Source organism: Lonchura striata, chromosome 1 (assembly GCF_046129695.1).
Source record: "Lonchura striata isolate bLonStr1 chromosome 1, bLonStr1.mat, whole genome shotgun sequence".
Lineage (NCBI taxonomy): Eukaryota > Metazoa > Chordata > Aves > Passeriformes > Estrildidae > Lonchura > Lonchura striata.
The window spans coordinates 107,741,636-107,763,028 of NC_134603.1; the positions used below are offsets into that span (position 1 = coordinate 107,741,636).

The 21,393-nt window shown below is 38.3% G+C and overlaps 1 protein-coding gene across 1 annotated transcript in view; it reads right to left on the reverse strand.

The window, feature by feature from the left end:
* Positions 1-1,034: 1,034 nt before the first annotated feature.
* SUSD5 (sushi domain containing 5) overlaps positions 1,035-21,393 on the reverse strand; it is a 38,885-nt gene continuing 18,526 nt past the window's right edge. Inside the window, exons 3-5 of the mRNA XM_021546261.3 lie at positions 19,121-19,239; positions 10,777-10,965; positions 1,035-2,477 (exon numbers count right to left, since the gene is read on the reverse strand). Coding sequence (XP_021401936.2) covers positions 1,198-2,477; positions 10,777-10,965; positions 19,121-19,239 — 1,588 coding nt within the window. The 3' untranslated portion in view covers positions 1,035-1,197. The remainder of the gene's footprint in view (positions 2,478-10,776; positions 10,966-19,120; positions 19,240-21,393) is intronic.

Below are 21,393 nucleotides of genomic sequence, written 5' to 3' on the forward strand. Positions count from 1 at the left end.
GAATGTGCTGTTGGAAAAGCCTCAGTGCTTTTACACCAACATCCAGTCTAGAAGCTGAATGCATTGTATCAACTAGATGCAAATTATTTCTTTCCCAGGTCTGCTTTATCTTTCAAACCACAATAAGCAGTATGCAAAGGGGCTGCCCATCTCCCAGAGCCAATGTCCACCCCTCCAGCCAATGCAAGAGCAAAATGGTGAAAAATCAGTCCTTCCACAGAGTTCACATGGCAAAAGTATTACACATGGCTTCAGTTGCCAGAGGTACTACTGGCTGTGAATTAAAGTTCAGTATCTTGGTCAGTCAACATCATGTCCAGAAAGCAGCCGATTTTATACGGGGTTCCCCTGGAAAGTGCTTTATCAGTGTTTGGCTCTGTAATGAGAGGCTACTCATCATAGCACCTGTATTCAAAGGTGCTCTGACTCCTCTTCTGCTCATGTTCAAGGAAGAATGTCACTTACAGTGTTCTCTGAATTCCAGGGAAACATCATCATTTCTCCAGGAAGATTAGTTATAAGAATGGCATTTCTTCACTAAGGCTAAAAGAACACCTTCCAGAAAAGTAGCATAATGATCCAATATTTGTGGCTTGTTAAATTCACAACATTGAAGAAAATGACCTTAGTAATCATTGCAATACTATCCATTAAAGTCTGGTAGCAAATAGTTTTTCTTTTTAAGACACATCAGGTAATAATTTGTTATGGTGGTTTATCCTGACCAGCATGGGCAGGTTCTAAAAAAGGAGCAAATACCAAGTATGTGGTTGCTCCAAAAAATCCTTTTTCCATTCTTCCCTCCTTTTCCTCTTCAACTGAGAACATTCCAGAGGCCTGACCAGCTTTCCCATTACATTATAACCAGGTAACACAGAAATTAATCAATTAATTTATTATTAATAGGAGCAAAATGTAAAAGCGGAACAAACTGAAGATGTATTACTGAGCACACTGTGTCCTGCTGGTGTCTCCAAAAGACCCTTGTGATTAAAATGTACAGATTCTTTAGCTCTGAAAAGTTGAATATGCTAGACTGCAATTTCAAAAGGATGGAATCTTTTCTGTCTTCTATGTTCTTTTAGCATTCTTTTTTTCTTCTGCTTTCTGCACTGTTGGATTTTAGCATCCATGAGTCAAGCGATTCTTCTAGCATCAGTATGTTTTTTCTTCTGATCTCTGCCAAAAGGCCCCTGGTTAGACTTTCTGCATTTCAATGTGCTGGTGGTGGTAGTGATGGTAACAGTGATGTTTGGGCTGACACCTTCCGTTTAGTTTATAAACAGAATTTTTCTGCTGCCTTTTTTTGAAAAACCACACTGCCAGAACAGCTGCAACCAGTAACAAGCAGAGAAGAATCACTATTACTGCTATGATAGCACCTTTACTGGACTTGGGACAATCCTCTCCCTCACATGGCTCAGAAGTGGGGATGGGCTTTTCTCCAAGGCCCTGGGTGAGATTTTCTTGCTCAGCTAATTCCTGGGAAGCTGTGTCAGTAATGACATCTGGAGCTGGTGCAGTGGTTGCTACGTGTTCTGGGTAGGTGGTTGTGTCTCTTGGTTCTGTGTATGGGGTGTGATCGGAGGGGCTGACAGTCACAGAGGTTTCTGACATGGATGTTTTTAAGCTGCTGATGTCAAACGGCATTGTTGTAGTGGGCTCCTGAGTTACAGTTTCCAGAGATGTAGCCGGATGTTCCCACATGGCATCATCATAACCCCTGCTGACATTGAAGTTCTCCAGACCACTCACTGATGTAAGTGGTACCGCTGTGTCTTCAGCCCCTTCATCATCTACCGCTGTTGTTGCTGCCACAATCTGTGTTAGACCTTCCTCTGGGGCTGGGCTGCCATTTCCTGATTTTCTTACTTCCACGTGATTTGGCTGGTCAGTCGAGAGGATAATGTCATCTTCTGTTCCCATCGAACCATCAACTTTATCACCCTCTTCATCATCCTCTACCACCTCTTGTGTTACTGGATATCCATCCAACCACGACTCATCAGTGATGGCAACTGCATCCATCGCTGTCTTTGTATCGTTAGTTGTGAGAATGGGTCCAATGGGGAAATCCTCACTGTCATAAAACATTTTGGCACCAGGTTCATCATAGACTGTCTTCACACCAATGTGGTTATCACCTTCAGAAAACTGTGCTTTAGTGGAATCATCTGTCTCTTTCTCTGGTTCAGGCTCACTGAAAGTTTCTGATGGAAACCAAAACAAGTTTTTTTGGCTGAGGAGTGACACAGGGGACTCAGTTGGTGCCCTGCTTCCTTTTTCAGAAATGTCTGTGTGCTGAGTAACCCCTTTTGTACTTCCAGTTCTTCCTTCCTCTGAAGTTTTACTAAAGGAAAGCTGTATTTGCTCCTGCTCAATTTCCTCTTTGCCATTGCCATGGTCATTCTTGGCAACAGGTATTGATCTGTCATCGGGAAAGTTATCTTCATAGTCAATGTGTGCCTCGGTTTCATCTAGAAAAATTAAAAAAAAAACCTCATAAACCAACATTTCATGCTCTGTCAAACCACTGAGCTCATTTATTTAATGAGTCTAAGAAGAAAGGTGCAATGCAAAGTGTGTTCTAGGCAGTATTTTTCATTCTGTGTTATTGTTTATTTGAAAAGGGCACAATCCTTGAGCTGATACCCAGCTTCAAGGTTTTTTTTTAATCACAATAGGTGTCAATGCTAACTGCAAATATCTTACCTTTCCAGATTTAAAAATGAATATAAATAACTACTGTCTGCAGTTAGAGGACTTCCTTTACTTTCCTTTCTGAAACCTTTTTTTTTCCCTAGTATGACTCTTTGCAAGATTTGAGGAAAAAAATTTATTTTATTCAAGCAAGAAATGTGTGTAGAGAGAAAGATATAGGGAAAATCGATCAATTACAAATTGGTAATTAAAGAAAAATACTCCAGGCAAAAATAAAAGTTTTACAGTAATATCATCCCTTTTCAGCCAGATGATTTTAAAGAATTATGTTCAAGTACCTTTTGCTCAAATATCAAGGCACATTCTTATCAGTATACTGCTTTCCTTCAATCACCTTGGTGTTACAGTGGTACAATGCCTGGGACCAGAACAGTATTTTTTTATTCCATAAAAGCTCTTCAGAGCTGACAGAGGCAGACTCCACCACCAAGGCTGACACTGAGTTCTGCTTGTTTTCATCTGAAGAAAGCAAGATGCACCCTGAAAGGCTAGAAAACTCTGTCTCAAACAGTTAAAGCCTAACACCTAGTTAACATGATAATCCTGTCTGTTGGTAATCAACTCTCAGGCTTCCAATTTTAAGGAATTAAATGTTGCCACAGAGAAAAGAGAAAAAGAATGAACACAAAACAAAATTGGTAAAAAACCTGAGTGCAAATTACATTTGCACTCAGATTCATTAGAAAGCTTGAGTTTAATTTAGAAATACTCAACAGACCTACCACGGATAGCAAAATAGACTTGACTCAAAGCACAAAGCTAAATGTTTGAATTTGAATGGAATAGTGCATTGTACTTAATATTTCTTCCAATATTCTAAAGCCTTAGCTCAAAGAAAAATTTTCCAAACTAGACAGGGTGGTTGATTTTCAGTTCACACAAGCTTTACTCCATAGAAAGTTTCTGAGATTTATGCTGGCATTAAAAGTCTTAAAAAACAGTGCCTTGGGATATGGAAAATAAACTGAATCATGGTGAGAATTTTTCTTTTTAAGAGGGTGTTTAGTCTTTTATGAAGACAGTGAAGCAATAGATCTGGCATGACATGGGAAACAAGAAATTAATAGGAGAACCTGTTTTACAGATCACTGCATTTGTAAATCCTTATCTTTTTTTGCCTTTTTACAGTCAACTGATTTTGAATTACATTTTCATCTGGGGCCCACCTCAATTTCCGCCTGAGTCACATTCTCCTTGGAGACTGCTTCCCAGACTTCTGGCAGAGCCATATTTGGTCTCCTCTTAAGAAAGATTAGAAATATTGTCAAACCAGTCTGACCAAAACCACTTAGTGGTGATACAGCTCACACCAGCTCACTTTTTGCCAGAACAGCTTAAGCCAGGTGCCAAAACAGAATGAGCATTAGCAAAAGATATTTTCCTTGGAATAGTGTCTGGGTCTACCAGAAACCAAAGCAGTTATGTTAAAGAAACCCAAATGTGTGTCCCAAATAGCCTGCAGAGAGTTAATGCCTCTGTGAAAGCTATCATGCTGGAGAGCTGGATGTTCTTAGCAGGTCCTCTCATGTCACAGGAAGTGCCAACAGACCTCTCTCCCTCTTGGTCCCAGTGTTGTCATCTGCTTCTGTAATCCTCTAGATCTTCCCATCCTCTCCAAAGCAGGAAAAAACTTCTGTCTCGTTCAAGGATGATTTAACAGTCAGGGGAATACAACTCTTAGAGTGGAAATCTTCCTGGTAGGACTCTCACTTTTCTAATTAATCCTAAAATCTTTTCCAATAGTATTTCAGACTTTTGCAAATGAATGGAGGATAACGCTGAATACCAAGGCACTTTAGCAACATATTCATGAAGCTCTGCATGGCACTATCCATCACAGTGCAGCACTTCTGCTAATTGTCAAACATTAGTCTCACTTTGTCCCTTCTCTTGCTTTCACCTTAGAATTTTTCTACATGGCTGGCACTCTTTTTGCATGGAAATGGTGCGTCAAACTATTTTATCCTCTAATCATCCAGGCTCCTGCCTGAAGATGATGTATGGCATGCCTGCTTCACTAAAGTTCAGTGTGTCTGAGGGCTCCCTTTATGGTGTCTGTGGCATGTACATGAACTGGAACATCATAATGTGAGAAGTCACCATTTACCAACTGTTATGGTCATTGTTTTACTTTTTAATTGAATCATCCCAACAGTCTACCTTCACCGCTGTGTCTCTTGTAACCTTTATTTTTGTCACTCATTCACTTTCCACACTACGGTAATACAGCTGAGGTCCAAACAGTAATATTTATGTTGTGGTGAGCAGGAACACACATCCCCAAACAAAAATTACATCCATGTGATTGTGTTGTTTCCTCCAGACTTATTTTTTAGTTAGCAGTATGAATGGGCAGCTAGTATTCATCTTGTTGACTAGTACCTTATGTGTGAGTGGATCATTGGTGAATGCTTAACAACTACAGTAATATGGGTTTTAGATATTTTGAAGCTCTTTCCCTTCAGTGTTTCTCCTGCCATGTGGTTTGAGCCCTCTAGGAGAAGGTCCTATGGAGGCACATCAGGAAAAAGCATGTACTTCTAAGAAAGTGCCAGTCCTAAGTCTATCAGAACATATTAAAAGTTTGTTGAGCCATCAATCGATTCTCCACCAAGCATGCTGCTTTTGGGCATGATCCTGCCTGTAGAGAAATGAATTGGTGTTTTCTTAATGCAGGGCTGGGGGAAGAAAAAGCCCATTGTAGTCTAAAGAGATCCTGAGATTGGAGCTCATTATGCACTGCTTGTCACCACATAAGGGAGTCTTGTTCCCTCTCACAATCAGATTGTGGCCCAAGTTGTAAAGCTGCTCGAGCATATTTTCATATTCAATCTCCTGTATTTGTAGAGTTTATAGCAGAGACTATCAACATAACTAATGTTAGCTTATGGGATGCCAAAATGAAAGCAACTATTGAGCTCTCTAACCATCAAAGGAAACACAGACGCCCTTACTCTGGAGCTTTGATTTATATGATCCTGGATTGACTTACACAGTAATAATACTCTATTCTTTCTTTCTGGGCCTCAGACCTTCAAATGGGACTTGGACTCAGTGTTTAGTGACTCTGTGTTACCATGACAATCTTTTAAGTCCACCGTGAGCTTGATTTTTTGGGAATAGATTGCACCATTTCTGCACTTCTTTTTGCTCACCTCCTCAGCACTTTCCTGAATTTTAGTGTTGGTAGTGAAGAGCAACAACCAAACTAGATTCAGCTCCACCTCTTATCCAAGAAGTTGTAACCATTATTTATACATGTTTTTAAAACTTCTAGCAATTGATTTTAAAGTGATTGCATCTTTCTTTCTACCTAGACAGGTCTGGTTTTGAGAAGAGCCAGCTCTGAAATTAATTTATCCAAGATCAAAATCTTTCTATATTTGGTCATTGTTACATCTTGACCGTACAATCTTCTGGCAAACTCAAGGATCAGTGAGTTTTAATTCACTGTCTGAGGGATTACTGTGTCTGAAATGAACACTTTACAGCAAGAGATGCTGAAATGACATACTACCAAAGATGTGAAGCTCAGTTAAAAGGTAAAATACTTTTAATTATTAATTAATCCTTCTTGGGAAGCATCCAGTCCTATAAAGCTTTCATCTCCTTCAGTTTTTGATCCTAATGTGAAAACAGTAACCAAACATAAAGACAGGCAAAAACAAAGAGTCTGGTCTTCCACAACCTAGGACCAGTTTAATTTTTCTTCTAGATAGCATATTGGCATTCAAACTCTATTTTGAGTGTTGCTATTTTGGGCAACCATAAAACGCACTGCATATTTTATGGGTGTATTTTTGGAGTACAGGAAATTGAAACCTGATTCTATATAGACCATCATTATAAATATTTGTACTGTATAAAAACATCTTTAGTCAAAGAATCTCAAAGTAGCTACAGCAAACATTAACAAGACAGCATCTGTCTTTAAAGGTGGAAAGGAAAAAAGCATGTAGACTGATTTTCCTAAGATAAGTCATATTTTTGAACTACAGCATCTCAAAGAATTATCCATTTAATTTGGATCAGGCACACAAATTTCTCTTTTCTCTCTCATCGACCACAGTATGCTAGGCAGAAATTGTACCTTTTGTCTCTTGCAATAGCTATAAAAAAGATGATAATCTATGAGAAAGAGGATAATTTTTATTCCAGAGGAAAGCCTGCTAATATAAACAAATAACCCATCAAAATTTTTTCAACTTATTCCATCTGGCAGAATCCATTCATTCCAGATCAATACTTTACATTAATCTAATACAACCCCTGAGTGACAGGCCTGAAAAGGGAACCAAAGTTTGTCATAACAATTGCTTTGACAGGCCACGGACATATTTGTTACTGATTATATTTGTTGCTGCTTATATTTGTCTGTCACAACTCTTCCTTTGTACTCACAGAATGAACAAATGAAAAAGCATTCTCAAGTAAGAGCAAAAGCCAGAGACATTTTGTTTGATTCCCCACATTAAAAATAAAAAATAAAAAATAAATAGTGGTAGCTGGTTGTGCTTACAGGCCACATGAATATGAACCTATATAATTCTTGAAAACTCCAGAAATAATGTTTGAAGTAATGGGAATTGTTGAGCCAGGCAGCAAGACTGATAGCTGCAGATTAAGTGGCCAAAGTCAGCCATGTCCTCCTTGCACTGACATCAGAAGGATGGTCCTCAGCCTGGAAAAGCTGGACTACCTTAGAACACTAGTTGTGTATCTAAGTCATTGGAGAGATTCTTTATATGTGTAGAAGATATGGACTCTCCTGCCACAAGCATATATCTGGAAAAACATAAATAATCCAGGGAAAAGGATAGATACATGACATTCTTCTGAACCAGTTTAAGGGCAGAGATGGAACATGATTTCTCAGACATCTCATCTACCCTCTCTTTAAGGGAGCAAACCCTAGAGAATGCAGCCTAATGCAGTCCAGCCCTGACCCCCACCACTGCAATGTTGGTATTAATGTTTCTGATATTGAGCTCATGGTTTATTTTGGGAAAAAAAACCAACCAAACAAATGTCATTTAGCAATTGTCAGTTTAGTCTCTGTGTTTGCAGGACAGCCACAGCATGAAACATGTGCATCTGCTTTCAGACCTTACTACAATGTTCTTCAGGATATATTTTGTGAAGCAAATGTATTCTTGCCAAGGAAATAAAAATTTAAAAAAAAAAAAAAAAGGCAAAATCCATGTATTTCCCTGTTCTCTCCTTAAGGTTGGTTTGTTGGGCTGAGTATCCTTGTGTTTTCAGCTAGAACACAGTGCCTTTTTATGACAATGGATTATAGGAAACAGAATCATGTTTTTTCTTAAAAAGCATATTAATTAAAAATTACTGTCTATTACCTGGTATGCACAATGTACATTATGGCCATTTGTAATGTACTGCTTTCCTAATTTCCATCATACTTTACTGTATCCACTTGAATTTCCATCATACTTTACTGCATCTGAAATCCACTTAATATAAGTCTAAAATTATTTTTTTCAGTTATGCCCGTAGCCAGGTTTTGCCATGTATTTTGTATTATGTGCCTATTTGATTATATATGAATTTTTAAAATTTTAATTTGCAAATCTGCTGATTGTATGCTGTACATTTATATCCTAGGTGCATTTATATCCCAGGTGCCAGAATGGACTGTATCTCTTCTTGCTGGATCAAAACAGAGGGGAAAGATGATCACAAAGAGACTTCAAAGAACATTTAACTGCTATATTTAGACACTGCTATGATGGTAGTTCTGTGACTCCATATTTGCTCTGTGTGAGCAACTGGGAATGTAAAGCCAGTCTGATGCTTTTCCACAAACAAGAAAAGCATGCAATTATTGCTGTTTAGTCTGATATTCTGCCTGGACAGCTGGGTATTATAATGGGGCAGTTACCAAGTAGAGCAATGTTACTCAAGGTGTAACATCCACAAATCCCAGCAAGCCTTATGAAATTGGATAAATGTCATCACTCTTCCACAGATGAGGTGGAGTAAGCAGCAAAGAGCAGTACAGTGACTTGTCCCTAGTCTCAGAGACACTGCAAGATGTAGGAACAGACCTTATATCTCTCAGTCCTCTGACCAGAGCTTTTTCCCGTGGCCCCCTTTTGTTGGAGCAAGAGCATCAGGACCATTTTACATTTCCCAGTTGCTCACCCAGAGCAGATGCAGAGCAAGGGCACTGTATCATCTTACCAGGCTCTAAACATAGCAGTTAAATGTCCACTGAAGTGACTGCACAAACATCTTTCCATTGATGTCAGCCAGTTAAGACAGAAGTAGTCCAGTATGCCAACAGGAATATAAATTCTCCATTAAGTCCCATCATTAACCTTCATGATAGGGGAAAGCACTCTCTTGCCTCAAAGCACTTGAAAATCAGTCTGTGTGCTGACTTCTGGGTACTTAATAATTGTTCTCCTCTCTCCTATGACCCCAAAATATCAGTCAACTCTAAATCAGGTTCCTTTTAATTAAATTCTCTTTTTTTGTTGTTCTTTTTGACTGGATTCTTACTTTTTTAAAAATAATGAAACCTAGTATCACACATTTTAATAATCCTGTAAAGTCTTCTTTCTTAAAGAATTATTATCAGAAGGATTAAATACATAATTATACTTGAACAATTATTGTCTTTTCTGTCCCATGTACTTAAAGCATTTGAAAAACATTAATCAGAGGAAGCCCCCCAGCATGAAGTCTACATTTAAATAACTTAAAAAACCATAATCCACAATATCACATCTGCTCCCAAGTTTCAGTGTTGATGTTTGTGATTTTACAGCCATTTACAGCTTTCCTATTTTTTCTTAATATTTTCCTCTCCCCTGTGGCCGTGTGAAAGGCTTGGGCAAAACTACTTATCCAGAAAAAACAGTGAAACACAGACAACTTAAATGGCCTGATTCTTTCCCTTTCTTATTTTGATGTAATACAGCCTAATGTCTGTGTGTGATGAAGATAACACTCCCACTAACCTCAGTAAAGGAAACCGAATTGTCAGCTTGGTGCAGATTATAGGAGATTCAGACCCACTGGGTTAGTTGAAGATGTCCCTGCTTATTGTAGGGTTATTGGATCAGATGACATTAAAAGTTCTTTCCAACCCAAACTATTCTATGATCAGATGTAGATACTTATTTTTTCCTTTTTCCTGACATGTTCTTCCTTTATGTCCTGCATTGTTTTGCATAATCATCTGAACTGCTGTTTGTAAAACAGTTTTAGAAGCTGAAACAGTTCAGAAAAACACTGGTGCTTTTATTCTTTGGGGTTTTTTTGTGTATCTATACCAGTTGGATGGGTCTGAGAATCTGGTTCCCTGGTGCACAGACGTGACCTATTTCTACTAAGAGCAAGTTTGACCTTTTCTAATGATTATCCACTACCTGATAGTATATTCATGAGTAAAAGTAACTCCTTGCAAGCCTCCAGTCATAAAGGAATATATAGGTTCTGAAATGGATAGACTAACTCCAGCCCATATAGATAGCTCAGCTACCCAACAGCTGTCTATTCCTTTGGTTAAAATTATCTGTTTTGCCAGAAACCTTACTTTAAAGATGTGATAGCCTTCTAAAAAAAAAATACTAAAATGTTCTGATGGCCATTCTTAAATATTGGAAAAAATGGTGGGTTTATGCATTGAGCAAGTTAACATGAGAAAGCAGAATTCAGATTATATCCACATCTGAACTCATGGTACTGTTTAGCCTATATTTAAACAAGGGGAAAGTTAAGAGACTGCTGTAGAATTTAACTAACATATAAAGGTGGTTTTTATTGAAGGTTTAAATTAAGGAAATGTCATTTTACAATTTGCTTGGAGGTTTTGTGGTTTGGGTTTTTTTTTTTTTTTGAAAAATCTTTTCTTGAGTCAGGTCATTTGGTAAGAAAATCCTCTTTCAGTCTTTTTAATGGAGTAAATATCTGGGCAAATACCCTTGTGTTTGCAGACAAAAGTCCTGGAGGCATGGTGCAAGATAAAAAGTGTTTGCCTATTTATTGGGGCAAATTCAAAAAGTCATGCACTCTTTTGTCTGGGCTCACCTTTGACGCAGGCCTGGACCTGGCCGTACCACTCCCCGCAGCTGTCGCAGAGCAGCGTGAACGCCGTCTCCTTGTTGCCCATGACGTAGCCCTGGGCACAGACGTACAGCAGCTCGTCCCCCATTTCAAAGCCAGTGTGGCCGTGCAGGATGGTGTGGGGGAAGGACGGCGGGTCCCCACAGGGCTTGTCTGAAAGGAGAAAAGGGATGACATTGCAAAGGGTTCACAATAGTCTTTTCTAAGAGCAGTTCTATGAACAGTGCTATGAGTTTTCCTGAGGATAAACTTACAAATGTCCACAGAAATCATATATCTCATCTGTTTCACAGAATCATAGAATCATGCCCTTATGTCCTTTCACAACTATTTCCAGCTGTAAATGGGAATATATAAATTGGGCTATAACTGTGATGCTGGAACTGTGATGTTATTGATGTCTGACAATTACGCATCTAGAAGGGCTTTGCTTCAAACAAGGGCAGGATGCCAGATCACAACTTTCTCCCCTGCCTAACAAGAGCTTGGGCAGGTTGGGACTGGAATGCAACAACTTGGGCACAGTCATTTTTCTTAACCACAGAAATACTTGTGGAATTGTTTAAGACCAGCACTTTGATCTCTTCTACACTGTAGGAAGCCAGCAGAGGCTGAGCAATGGCCCAGTCCACACTCACAGAAAGAAGAGGTTCAGGTGAACACCAGACAGTTTTCAGACTATCTCTAATCTTCTAATCCTTCTTAAATCAGGGGTCTTCCCAGATATTCAAATCTCTCATTTCAGGGTAGAGACACCCTAAAAGAAATAGGGACTTGGGCTCATCAGTTTAAGAATACCCAGGGGTAAAATAGCTCTGCTGTCTATGAGAATCTGAAGACCTAAATTTGTAACATGGTATAAAACTCAAAAAGATGTTTGATAGTATTTTTGCTGACAGCATTAGAAGCCAGGAAGAAAAATTACTGTGAGATCAAAACTGGGTTTTTTTGCATTAAAGAAGTGTGGAGAGGAGGCAGGCTGCCAGCTGCCAGCTGCCACCACCAGTGTAAACTGAATTTTAACTCTCTTTTTCAGGTTTGAATGATCTTGGCCATTTTTAACAATGTAGATCAAGATCTTCTAGAGAACTTCAGAGCATTGTGGATTCTCTTTCCTCAAAGACCTTTCTCTCTGACAAGAGCTCTTCATAAGGTGTTTGCTGTGTCCATTTTTCATCCATATTTTTCATAGTCCTTTTTGGAATAGGCGCCTCTTGGTTACAGAAAAACAAAACAAACAAAAAAATAAAAGGCAAGAACATGGATTTTACCAAGAAACATAAGGACAAAGACTGCAGTGTTGGTAGAAATTGTTTCTTCTATATTCTTTCTCAAAGAATATAGAAGTATTCAGCTGTTTCTTTTGCCAAAGTCACTGAAGATTCAAAACCTTCTTTTCTCCAGATACAGAATGACCAAAATGAAAAGGCTCAGGAGTTCTGGTAATTATATTGGATAAGGGAAACAGGACTAAGTCTATGTTCTAGTATTGATCTCTCCTGTTGAAATTATTTGCTTTGGTACAAAAGCTTGATTGCTTAGCTGGTAAAGCAAAGATGATGTTCCCTGAAAAGACTTTTGTTTGGAAACTGAAAAGACTCCAAGACATGCAGAAGGAGAAACATCTTCAAAGAGCACCCTTGCTATTTTGCTAGAGTCTACTTTTAGGACATCATCACCACAAGATCTTGCAAGCAATGGTTTCATTGACGCCAGTTTGTGCCTGAGGTTTTCAATGAGCTATAGGCTTGACAGAAAAGCTTTTTCAATCTCCCCTCTGCAAAAACTCAGGCTTTCCTGCTTTTGCCCAGGACATTCTGCAAAACACTTGTGAGTCTCAGGCTGCAGTTCTTCCCATCATCTACCCACTTCTGAATCAGGCATAGATAAATACATGCTTATTTAGAAATATGATGTATTTATTTTGCCACTCGTTTACCCTAGTGAAAGGAAAATCCTATGATAAACATCGACACTCTATGAAAGTTGATTTGGATCAGGCTTTTGGAAATTGTCTGATACACCTGACTAACCACTTCTCAAATGGGTATGCTGAAAAATATCTACCACTAATATAAGGGACATGCTACTGAAGTCAAACTTTGATGCTTGTTCTCTGTACTGTACACACACACAGACACACACACACACACACATATATATATATACTGTCTAACACCTTCAGAAGTTAGTGGGAATTATGCATACACACACTGACAGTAAAAACAAGCTTTTGAGGCTGTACAAAGCTCAGTTTATATAGAATCTTATGGAGGTTTGACATCCGAGGAAGTGAGGAGCAGTTAGCAGCTAATGCCTTTCCTGTGAACTGGCCGGATGAATAGAGATTGATGTGGATGAAAGGTATAAAAAAATTATTTTATTGCCTCATAGGAAGGCTACAGAGCCTTGCATTTAATGTACTGTATTTATGTAGCTACTTCCATCCATAAGAATGGGAGCTGTGTATCTGTTCTGAGGGAAGTTTTGATCCCAAGGCTGTACGGAACAATTATACATCAGAGAATATTCTTATCTACAAAGCCTTGCTTCTTAATCCTGTTGCCAGAGGAAGCAGAAAAGCAACACATTAGTTAACTACGCCAGACACATTCAAAAAGCACATTAAAATCTTCCAGGGAAGAAGAAAGCTAAAGGGATCTTTACAGTAAAATTTGACAACAGACTTGGTAACAGAATTATGAGTTCCTGAAAGAGAGATCTGGCTGATGCATGAACAGAAAGAAAAGCAGAGTTTTTTAAGATCTTCATGGACTCACACTGTATGGGGAACTTTTGACTCTCTCACATGAGACTTTGTAAGGTCATGCCTTTGCTGCAGAACATATTGAGTGACAGCATGGACAAGCGTAAGTGAAAGCTGATCTACTGCAAAGACAAACTCAAGTTCCTACATCCATTTTGCTGCTGTCCTCTCCTACATAAAATGTACAGGAATTTTCCAGGTTACAGCATCTTACGGCTCCTTGTCCTGCTGCAGTCTCGTTGCTATGACAATTCCTGCTCAGCCTTTTGCCAAACCTGTTCTTTCTGGCACACATACAGAAGTGACACTGGCACAGCAACTCATCAAACTGAGCCACTTACGGGGACAGGCTTTATGTTTTTGTGTGCAGCCTTTGTACCAGGAGCTGGAAGAGCATGGGCTTGTTTGGAGCAACAGTCTGTGCTCAGTGCTGGCATTCAGACCATTTTCTTGCTGGAAGAGAGGAGGCAGATCTGTCATGAAGCGTGACAGAGGGTGTGTTGGCAGCAGCTTGTCATGTAGAGGAACAGCAGTGCTCTTTGTTAAGGTGACCACAGGGGTTGCCTGCAGTGGTGCTGTTGGGTAGATGAGGGCTGGGCTCCTCCATCCATCGGGAGCACTGATTTTTCCCTCATCTATCCTCCCATAAACCTGCATATTTTCTTGCTACTGGCTAAAAAATTAGCCCAATTCCTGGTTCCCAGTAAAAAAGCTAGATATGCTTGATAATCAAAGGCAATCCAGCAGAGCATCAAGCAGGCCCCATGCACTGCCCATTTATGTCCAAGATCATATCTTAAGCCTGAACATTTGGAATTGGTTTCTGGACATCATGACCCTTCCAGAATTTTCTACATGTTGACACTGAGGTCAAACACATAACAGGCCTCCATATGTTGATAACTGACCTCCAAAAAGAAAGCGTGGGTTGAGCTTCAGAGCAAGACAGCGCAGCACAAATACAAGGAAATTAGTTAAAGTTCACAGGAGATCCTCATGTTAGCAGTAGTTTGGCATAGATTGTGTCCTGGTGTGAAAGCCACCACTACAGTCAAGAAAGATCTCAATATATATGTGCAGAAATCAGAACAGAGTCAACATCTGGTAAATGAATAGGAATAAGTGTCACTGCAAAGATATGGGTGTTGAGCACAGATGTGTTAGGGCTAGTGGCAGCTCTGGTTACAGACCTCTTAAAACTCAGTAACTATTTTTTACATGGGACTAAAGAGATCTCCTGTAAATTGAGTTAGCACATTCAGTCTTGATTGGCTTTTAGGAACAATATCTCCTCAGAATAGTCACTTTAGACTCAGAACACATGTGGAAAGGATTTTGTGAGGTGATTTCTGGCAAACAGTTGTCACATGTCATTTTAACAACACAACAATTCTCCTTCCCAGTCCAGATTACACCAGAAGCGTCCCACTAGTCTGTAAAGGTTTGCTGGTTTTTTTGAGATGTGTTGATAAAATACTGTCTACAGAAAGGATAGCCTAAGACCAGTGCAAAAAAAAAAAAAAATCAACATGAAGAAGATGCAGAGTTCAGCTTCTACATCACCTGACAGAACCAGGAATTTACTGAAGTCTGATTATCTACAATTGCTGCTTTAACTGTGCACCACACTCTGAAAGCTGACATGAGACATCCACTTTGACATTTAACATCTCCCGTTACAGCTGTCCAATTCAGCTGAGTTTTTCCAGAGGGGCCACTGGAATTTTCAGGATGTCATCTTGTCATTAAGAAATTAGAAAATGCAACTCTTAACAGTCAGGCCTGTGAATGAGATGAGTGTGGATGTTTATTTTGCTTCTTAATTGCAAAGACCCTAAAGTATGGAATTTTTCTGTTTGGATGAAAGTACTGAGTATGAAGAATCAAAACTCAGTTACAGCCAATGTAAGTATTACTTGTAAGCTACCAATGCTAGGATGCCAACACCTCTTACATCAGACAGGGCTCGTGGGACTTTATTAGTTTAAGTGACATCACCAGAGAAGTGGGAATTACTCTCAGCTATAGGCAAAGCCATGAAAAATAAAGCTGTAGCACTAAAAATTTATATCTACAGTAAAGCATGACAAATACAAAGAAATAATTCAAGTATTACACAAAGCAAAATGCAGTTTGATTGCTCTTGTAAAGTACGCTTAATAAATTTGCTGTAAAGAATACACTAATTTATTTTTTTCTTACTGCTGAAAAAGGCTAACTGACATATGTACGTAAGCCATCAAGCTTTGATGGATATCTGGAGTCAGCAGTCATGTTTAAAAAAGTTTGATTTGCATTTATGCTGTACTCTAGTACAAGCTGCTGCCTGTTTAGTTTTCCTCTGGTGGCAGCAAATCAAAGCCTTATAGAACAGACCTTATTTGTTGCCTGTAAATAACAGTGGGTCACTGAAAGAAAGAACCAGTAATACCTGGGGGTTATTAACAAAGAGATCTTTCCTTTGCTGCAATAAAAAAAAAAAAAAAAAAGAAAGAAAACCAAGAGGATTATATATATATGGAATAGAATGGTATGTGTTAGTATAAAAAAATAAGGCAGGAAAAATTCCAGCTTTCTGGTTTTCTTGCTTCACCTACTTTATACTTAAAGGTGTTTTCCTATGAACTCTGATGGAGATATACACACTGTGTGCCAGATCTAACTTATGCGTGATACTGCATTTTCAGAATTGGCAGAATCTAATATGTTTTTTGATATTTTTTGACACTCAGGGCCTAAAAGGGAAACTTTCTGATCTCAGCAGATCCTGAGCTGGTACAGAGTTGTCTTGCTGACTCTAATGGCTGCATAAAACATGTGCTTATAAGAAGCTGAGAAGACACATTTCTCTGTACTGTGAAAACTGTAGTTATACTCAGAGCATTCATAAAACATTACAGCTACATCTTTCCTTGTCAAGCAGAACCCTTAGAATCAATTCCCCGTAAAAGATAACTCTTAGTCTTAACAATTGCTGTGATTCTTCTTTGTGTACAGATCAAAATCCATTTCAGAAACAAACCAAAAAACTGTCTGTCTCTTCAGGACTTTATTTGCAAAAGCATGATGCTGTAAGCACACCCAGAGCTCTTGCTAGCATCTGACTACTGCCCTAGTGTAGGGGCATGTTGAGATACGTGGTTAAGGAATTTGACTCCATTCATTTGCATAGTAAAGGTTAATTGAGTAAAGATTAGTTATAGATCAAGGGATAAGAAATCAATTTGGTTTGTACTGGAACTTTTGTGGTGTTTTTAGATGCTTTCTGTACAATCCTAAGAATTGAAGGTAGAGTTGCAAAGAGTTATTAGTGTCAGCTTAGTTTCTGAAGTAGAGGTTGATGTGACTGTTCCCTCTCTGTTTTCAACCTACTAGACTGTATGAGCCTTTGGTTCTTCTCAGACAAGTCTGACAAAGAAGGAAAGCTGCTATCTGCTAATTATTAGTTGGATGGATATAAAAGAAATTAAAGGGCTTGAATAAATTAATATACCTCTCAGTGTAAGAAACCTGGGGTTTATCACTTTCAGCAGGGCAAAACAACTTGCCTTTTGCACTTAACTATTATGTATTACTATATTATAATTGCAAAAGTATAGATTAAAAACAATGTCCACTTTTCTAAGACTAAAAAAAATATTCATGAGGTTTCAAGTAAGAAACAACTTATTAATCCAAACTTAGATCTGTAGTTATTAGCCACATGTACATAGGATCAGAACAGATATGCTGTGTGTGAGGTTGTGGTGCAGGGTTTACTCTTGCTGCTTCTTACTGGATATTTGCTAAAACTGGAAGTGGCAACTCTGAGGATGTTCTTTCATCAGTCAACAACTCTGTGCTGGCTTGTGCGTTACTGTTGTAATGTTAAGGCTGTTTCCTTTCCAGACGTTGCTTTTTTCAGACCAGCTACAAACCAGGCTTTACCACACAACTTCACTTGGTTCTTTCTGTTCAAACATCAGCTCTGCATCCCAAATTTTTATATATATTTAAGGAAGAGGGAACCTTAGAGTCATCCAGAAATGTTTCTGTGTGTAAGGGCTACTTGAGTGCATTGGGATGATCATCCTGTTCTATCATCAGAAAATTCCCTGCCTTCTACAATACAAATTTTTCATAACTTGTATATTCTTTGCAAACTATCTGAATTTCCCCCAGAGTTTAAAGTATGCAGTTTCTGAATCCCATGTAGTACTCCTTTCCAGTATAGCCTTCTCTGGTTACGTTCTTGTCTGCCCCTTTGCTGTGAGCAGTAACTAAACCCAGATCCACAGCTCCTTTTCAGAGATGCTGCATCTCAGATGGAGCAGGTGGGGAGACACAGGGGAGCACGAGGGCACAATGGAACAATAGTGGCCAGAGCAATGATTTCAGCATCTCACAGCTGTCCCAACCCACTGCAAGGTTTTTCTCGGGGGTCAGGGGGGGATGGTGACAAAAGAGATTTGAAGGAAGACAATGAGAGAGTTTTGCAAATGTTTACAGGGAGCTTGTCCTATGTGTGAGGAGCAGCATGGAGAAAGCACAAAGGTACTTGTGTGAGCACATTAGCAACTGGGTGACAGAGTTGGCATCACTCACAGCAGCACGGAGCCTGGAGCTGATATCACAAGGGTTACTTAAGAGGATGGTCAAACTCTGCTAAAATAATTTTTTCTAAAAATAACAATTTGGTATACATCAAATATGCATCACCTATGCCACATTTTGCTTCAGCCATATTTTCATCCTGCCACTGACAGTTTATCAGAATGCCCCCCCTGTGATGTGAACTTACTGTTTTTCAGTAAATGTCATCAGCTTATCCCTGCTTATCTTGGAAATCAGATTCAAAAACTCACTGCAGACATCAACAATCTGTTTTGGGGGTTCCCAAATTTCTTTACACAATCCTGCCTATCAGTAACAATTTACTTTTTGCCTCCAGAATTCATCTTTGTTTGTGGGTTCTGGAACTTAAATATTGAAAAATTAAAGCACAAACATACATTGGAAATAATTTGGTTTTCAGAATCATCTGGGATTTATCAGTGTCCCTAGCAGCATGGTCTACCCTTGTTAAAAAAACACCCAAACCAAACCAAATGAAAACTAAAATGGAGGCAATTAAGTTATTTGCATACTAATGTTGTATACTGATAGATATACAACAGGGTGTTGTGTTGCAGCTGCAAACTAGATTCCTGAGTTACATTCAGCTACAGTGCTGAGTAAGGGACATGCTTCAGACATCTCCTTTAGATTGGTGTCACATATATTCCTTTCCATAAAGTATGTTCTGTGAGCACCAAAATGGGTTCTGCCAGATCAGTTGTGCTGTTTGAACTCACTAAACTGAAGCAAAGACAAAAGATAATGCAATTTATTTGCTGCAACCAATGTCTGCAGCAGTTAGCTCTTGCAGAGGGCAATTACTACAAAGACTTTTCCCTTAACATTCCCCTTTCTCTCTCAGCAGCAGAAAAATTGAAGGCAAAATTTTTAATGTTGCAAGACAGTGATGAATCTGTATTATTTCAAAAGTATATCAGTGCTGACCTTCATCCTTTACACAAAAAGCATCATATTGGTCATTCACAAAGGGATCGGTTTCAATTTTAACATCAATGGCTTTCACGCTCTGCTGTTTGCTGCCCGTCTTTCTGCATATAATTGTCCTAAAATAAAGAAGAAGAAAACAATAATCAGAAATCTGGAGTTGTACATGCAGGTGAAATTTGGAGATTTTTTTATCTGAGTAGTCAGGCTTTAGCCTTAGCTGTTTCAGCATTGGCAAGTAAAGTAGTAGTGTGGGAAGATCTGTGAAAAAAAGCCAAGGGAGAAATAGAAGTAATTAGAAAAATGTTTGCTGTAGATCAGTTCAAAGCATAGGGAGCAATAAAGGATGTTTGTCTTATTATGTTCTGTAATACTTCTAAATATCAGACCTATACCCAGAATAATTAAGTCAATATTTTGCTCTCACATTTCAGCAATACATATTCCCAGCAATGGCACCTGGATAGAAATTAATAGGAAACTCAATATTTGATCTGAAATTTTATACATCATTAGCACTTACATTAAAGAACCATTAAGGTTGTATATTTAACTGCTCAAAAGCTAACACAGGCAACTTAGAAAATTCAGCTTGTGTTCTTGGAAGAAAAAGAGCTTTTCTTTTTCTTTTTTTTTTTTTTTTTTTTTTAATAGCAATTTCACACTTTTGAGTAAACTCCGTATCATCTGGTACTCAGAAGTACCTAATCCATACTGTTGCCCCTGATAGGCTTGAAGAAAGGTATTAGATCTGTATTGGGTTTTACAACACTGTAGATGCTGATGATGAAGTAAGGGTTTACTAATTGTCTCTTCTCTCAGCTGTACTGGCTGCTTAAAACTAGCAATGGAAGAGAGTTTGTTGTAGAAAACTTTGGTTTTACTGTTAGATTTAAGGTTACAAAGGCTGAGAAAGTAATTTCAGAGCAAATTTTTGCAGCTGGGTATTAATGGTGTGGATTTATATTTTTGTGGACAGCAAGCTTGTAGAAGTGTTGCACAGTCAGCTCTTCTAGTGAAAGGAAGATAAAAACACTTTCCACAGAATGAATCCTTTCAGTGGAGGAAATTTATCATTTTGTACTGTGCAATGTTTGAGCTAATGTGACCTCAGTCCTCCATTGAATTTGAGGAATAAAATAAGATAAAATGAAATTCAGTAAAACAAAAAAACCCAAAATAAAGTGAATAAAATGCTCATTCTTTGATGGCAAAAAAGATCCAGTGGAAACCCAGTATTTGATCATGCTCTTAAATGTTATATAATGATTTACAGATATAGGCTGAATTATGGTTGTGCACACTATTTTCATTTGGGCATATGTTAGCTTTTAAGTAGCTAAATATGCAACTTTAATGTTCTTTTAATATAAACAAAACAAAAGCAACATGAAACAAACCGTATGGTGGTGGTCACACATATGCACCAGAATGGTTCCTGCCACACTTCTCCTTTGGAAAACAACGATGTCATTCCCTGCTGAATGACCCTTTACGATTTAAAACCAAATTTTAAATTTGGTTTCCTTTGTTAAGAAAGCTCCACTTGACTTTTTGAGGGAAAAAATAAAATCCCTTCCAAAAGTCCCTTTTTAAGGAAAATATTTATCTTACAACTTTTAAATCCAATTGTCTCAGAATTTAACGGATTCAAAGTCTGAGACCTCTAAGTAAGTAATTAAGCACTTAGACAAAAGCAGCTTGATCTGTCAAAATTAGTTCAGATGACTGGGAGGATCAGGACATCAATTAGAAATTTTCTATATGTATATAATAGTCACATATTGTTCCACTGGGTCTTACAAGGTCTAAGAGAATGAGACACTTATGCTTCCCTTCAAAAATTAATTCACCAACCTTAATCCTTCTAATAATTACTCATTTGCTTAGATATCTGGATCAGTTATATCTTGCAACACTAAGTAGACAGATAATGATATGACTTAAAAAAATGTACTTTTCATCTGTAATTTAGCCTAAAACTTTAGGCTTCAGGCTCACTTGAAAAGAAAAGAAAAGAAAAGAAAAGAAAAGAAAAGAAAAGAAAAGAAAAGAAAAGAAAAGAAAAGAAAAGAAAAGAAAAGAAAGAAGAAAAGAAAAGAGAGAAGAGAAGAGAAGAGAAGAGAAGAGAAGAGAAGAGAAGAGAAGAGAAGAGAAGAGAAGAGAAGAGAAGAGAAGAGATTAGTTTTGAAGACTGTTACCATCACAGAAATTCCAGTCTCTGAAAATCAGTCCACACTCATTTCTATGTTCTATCAAAGACTAAAATTCCT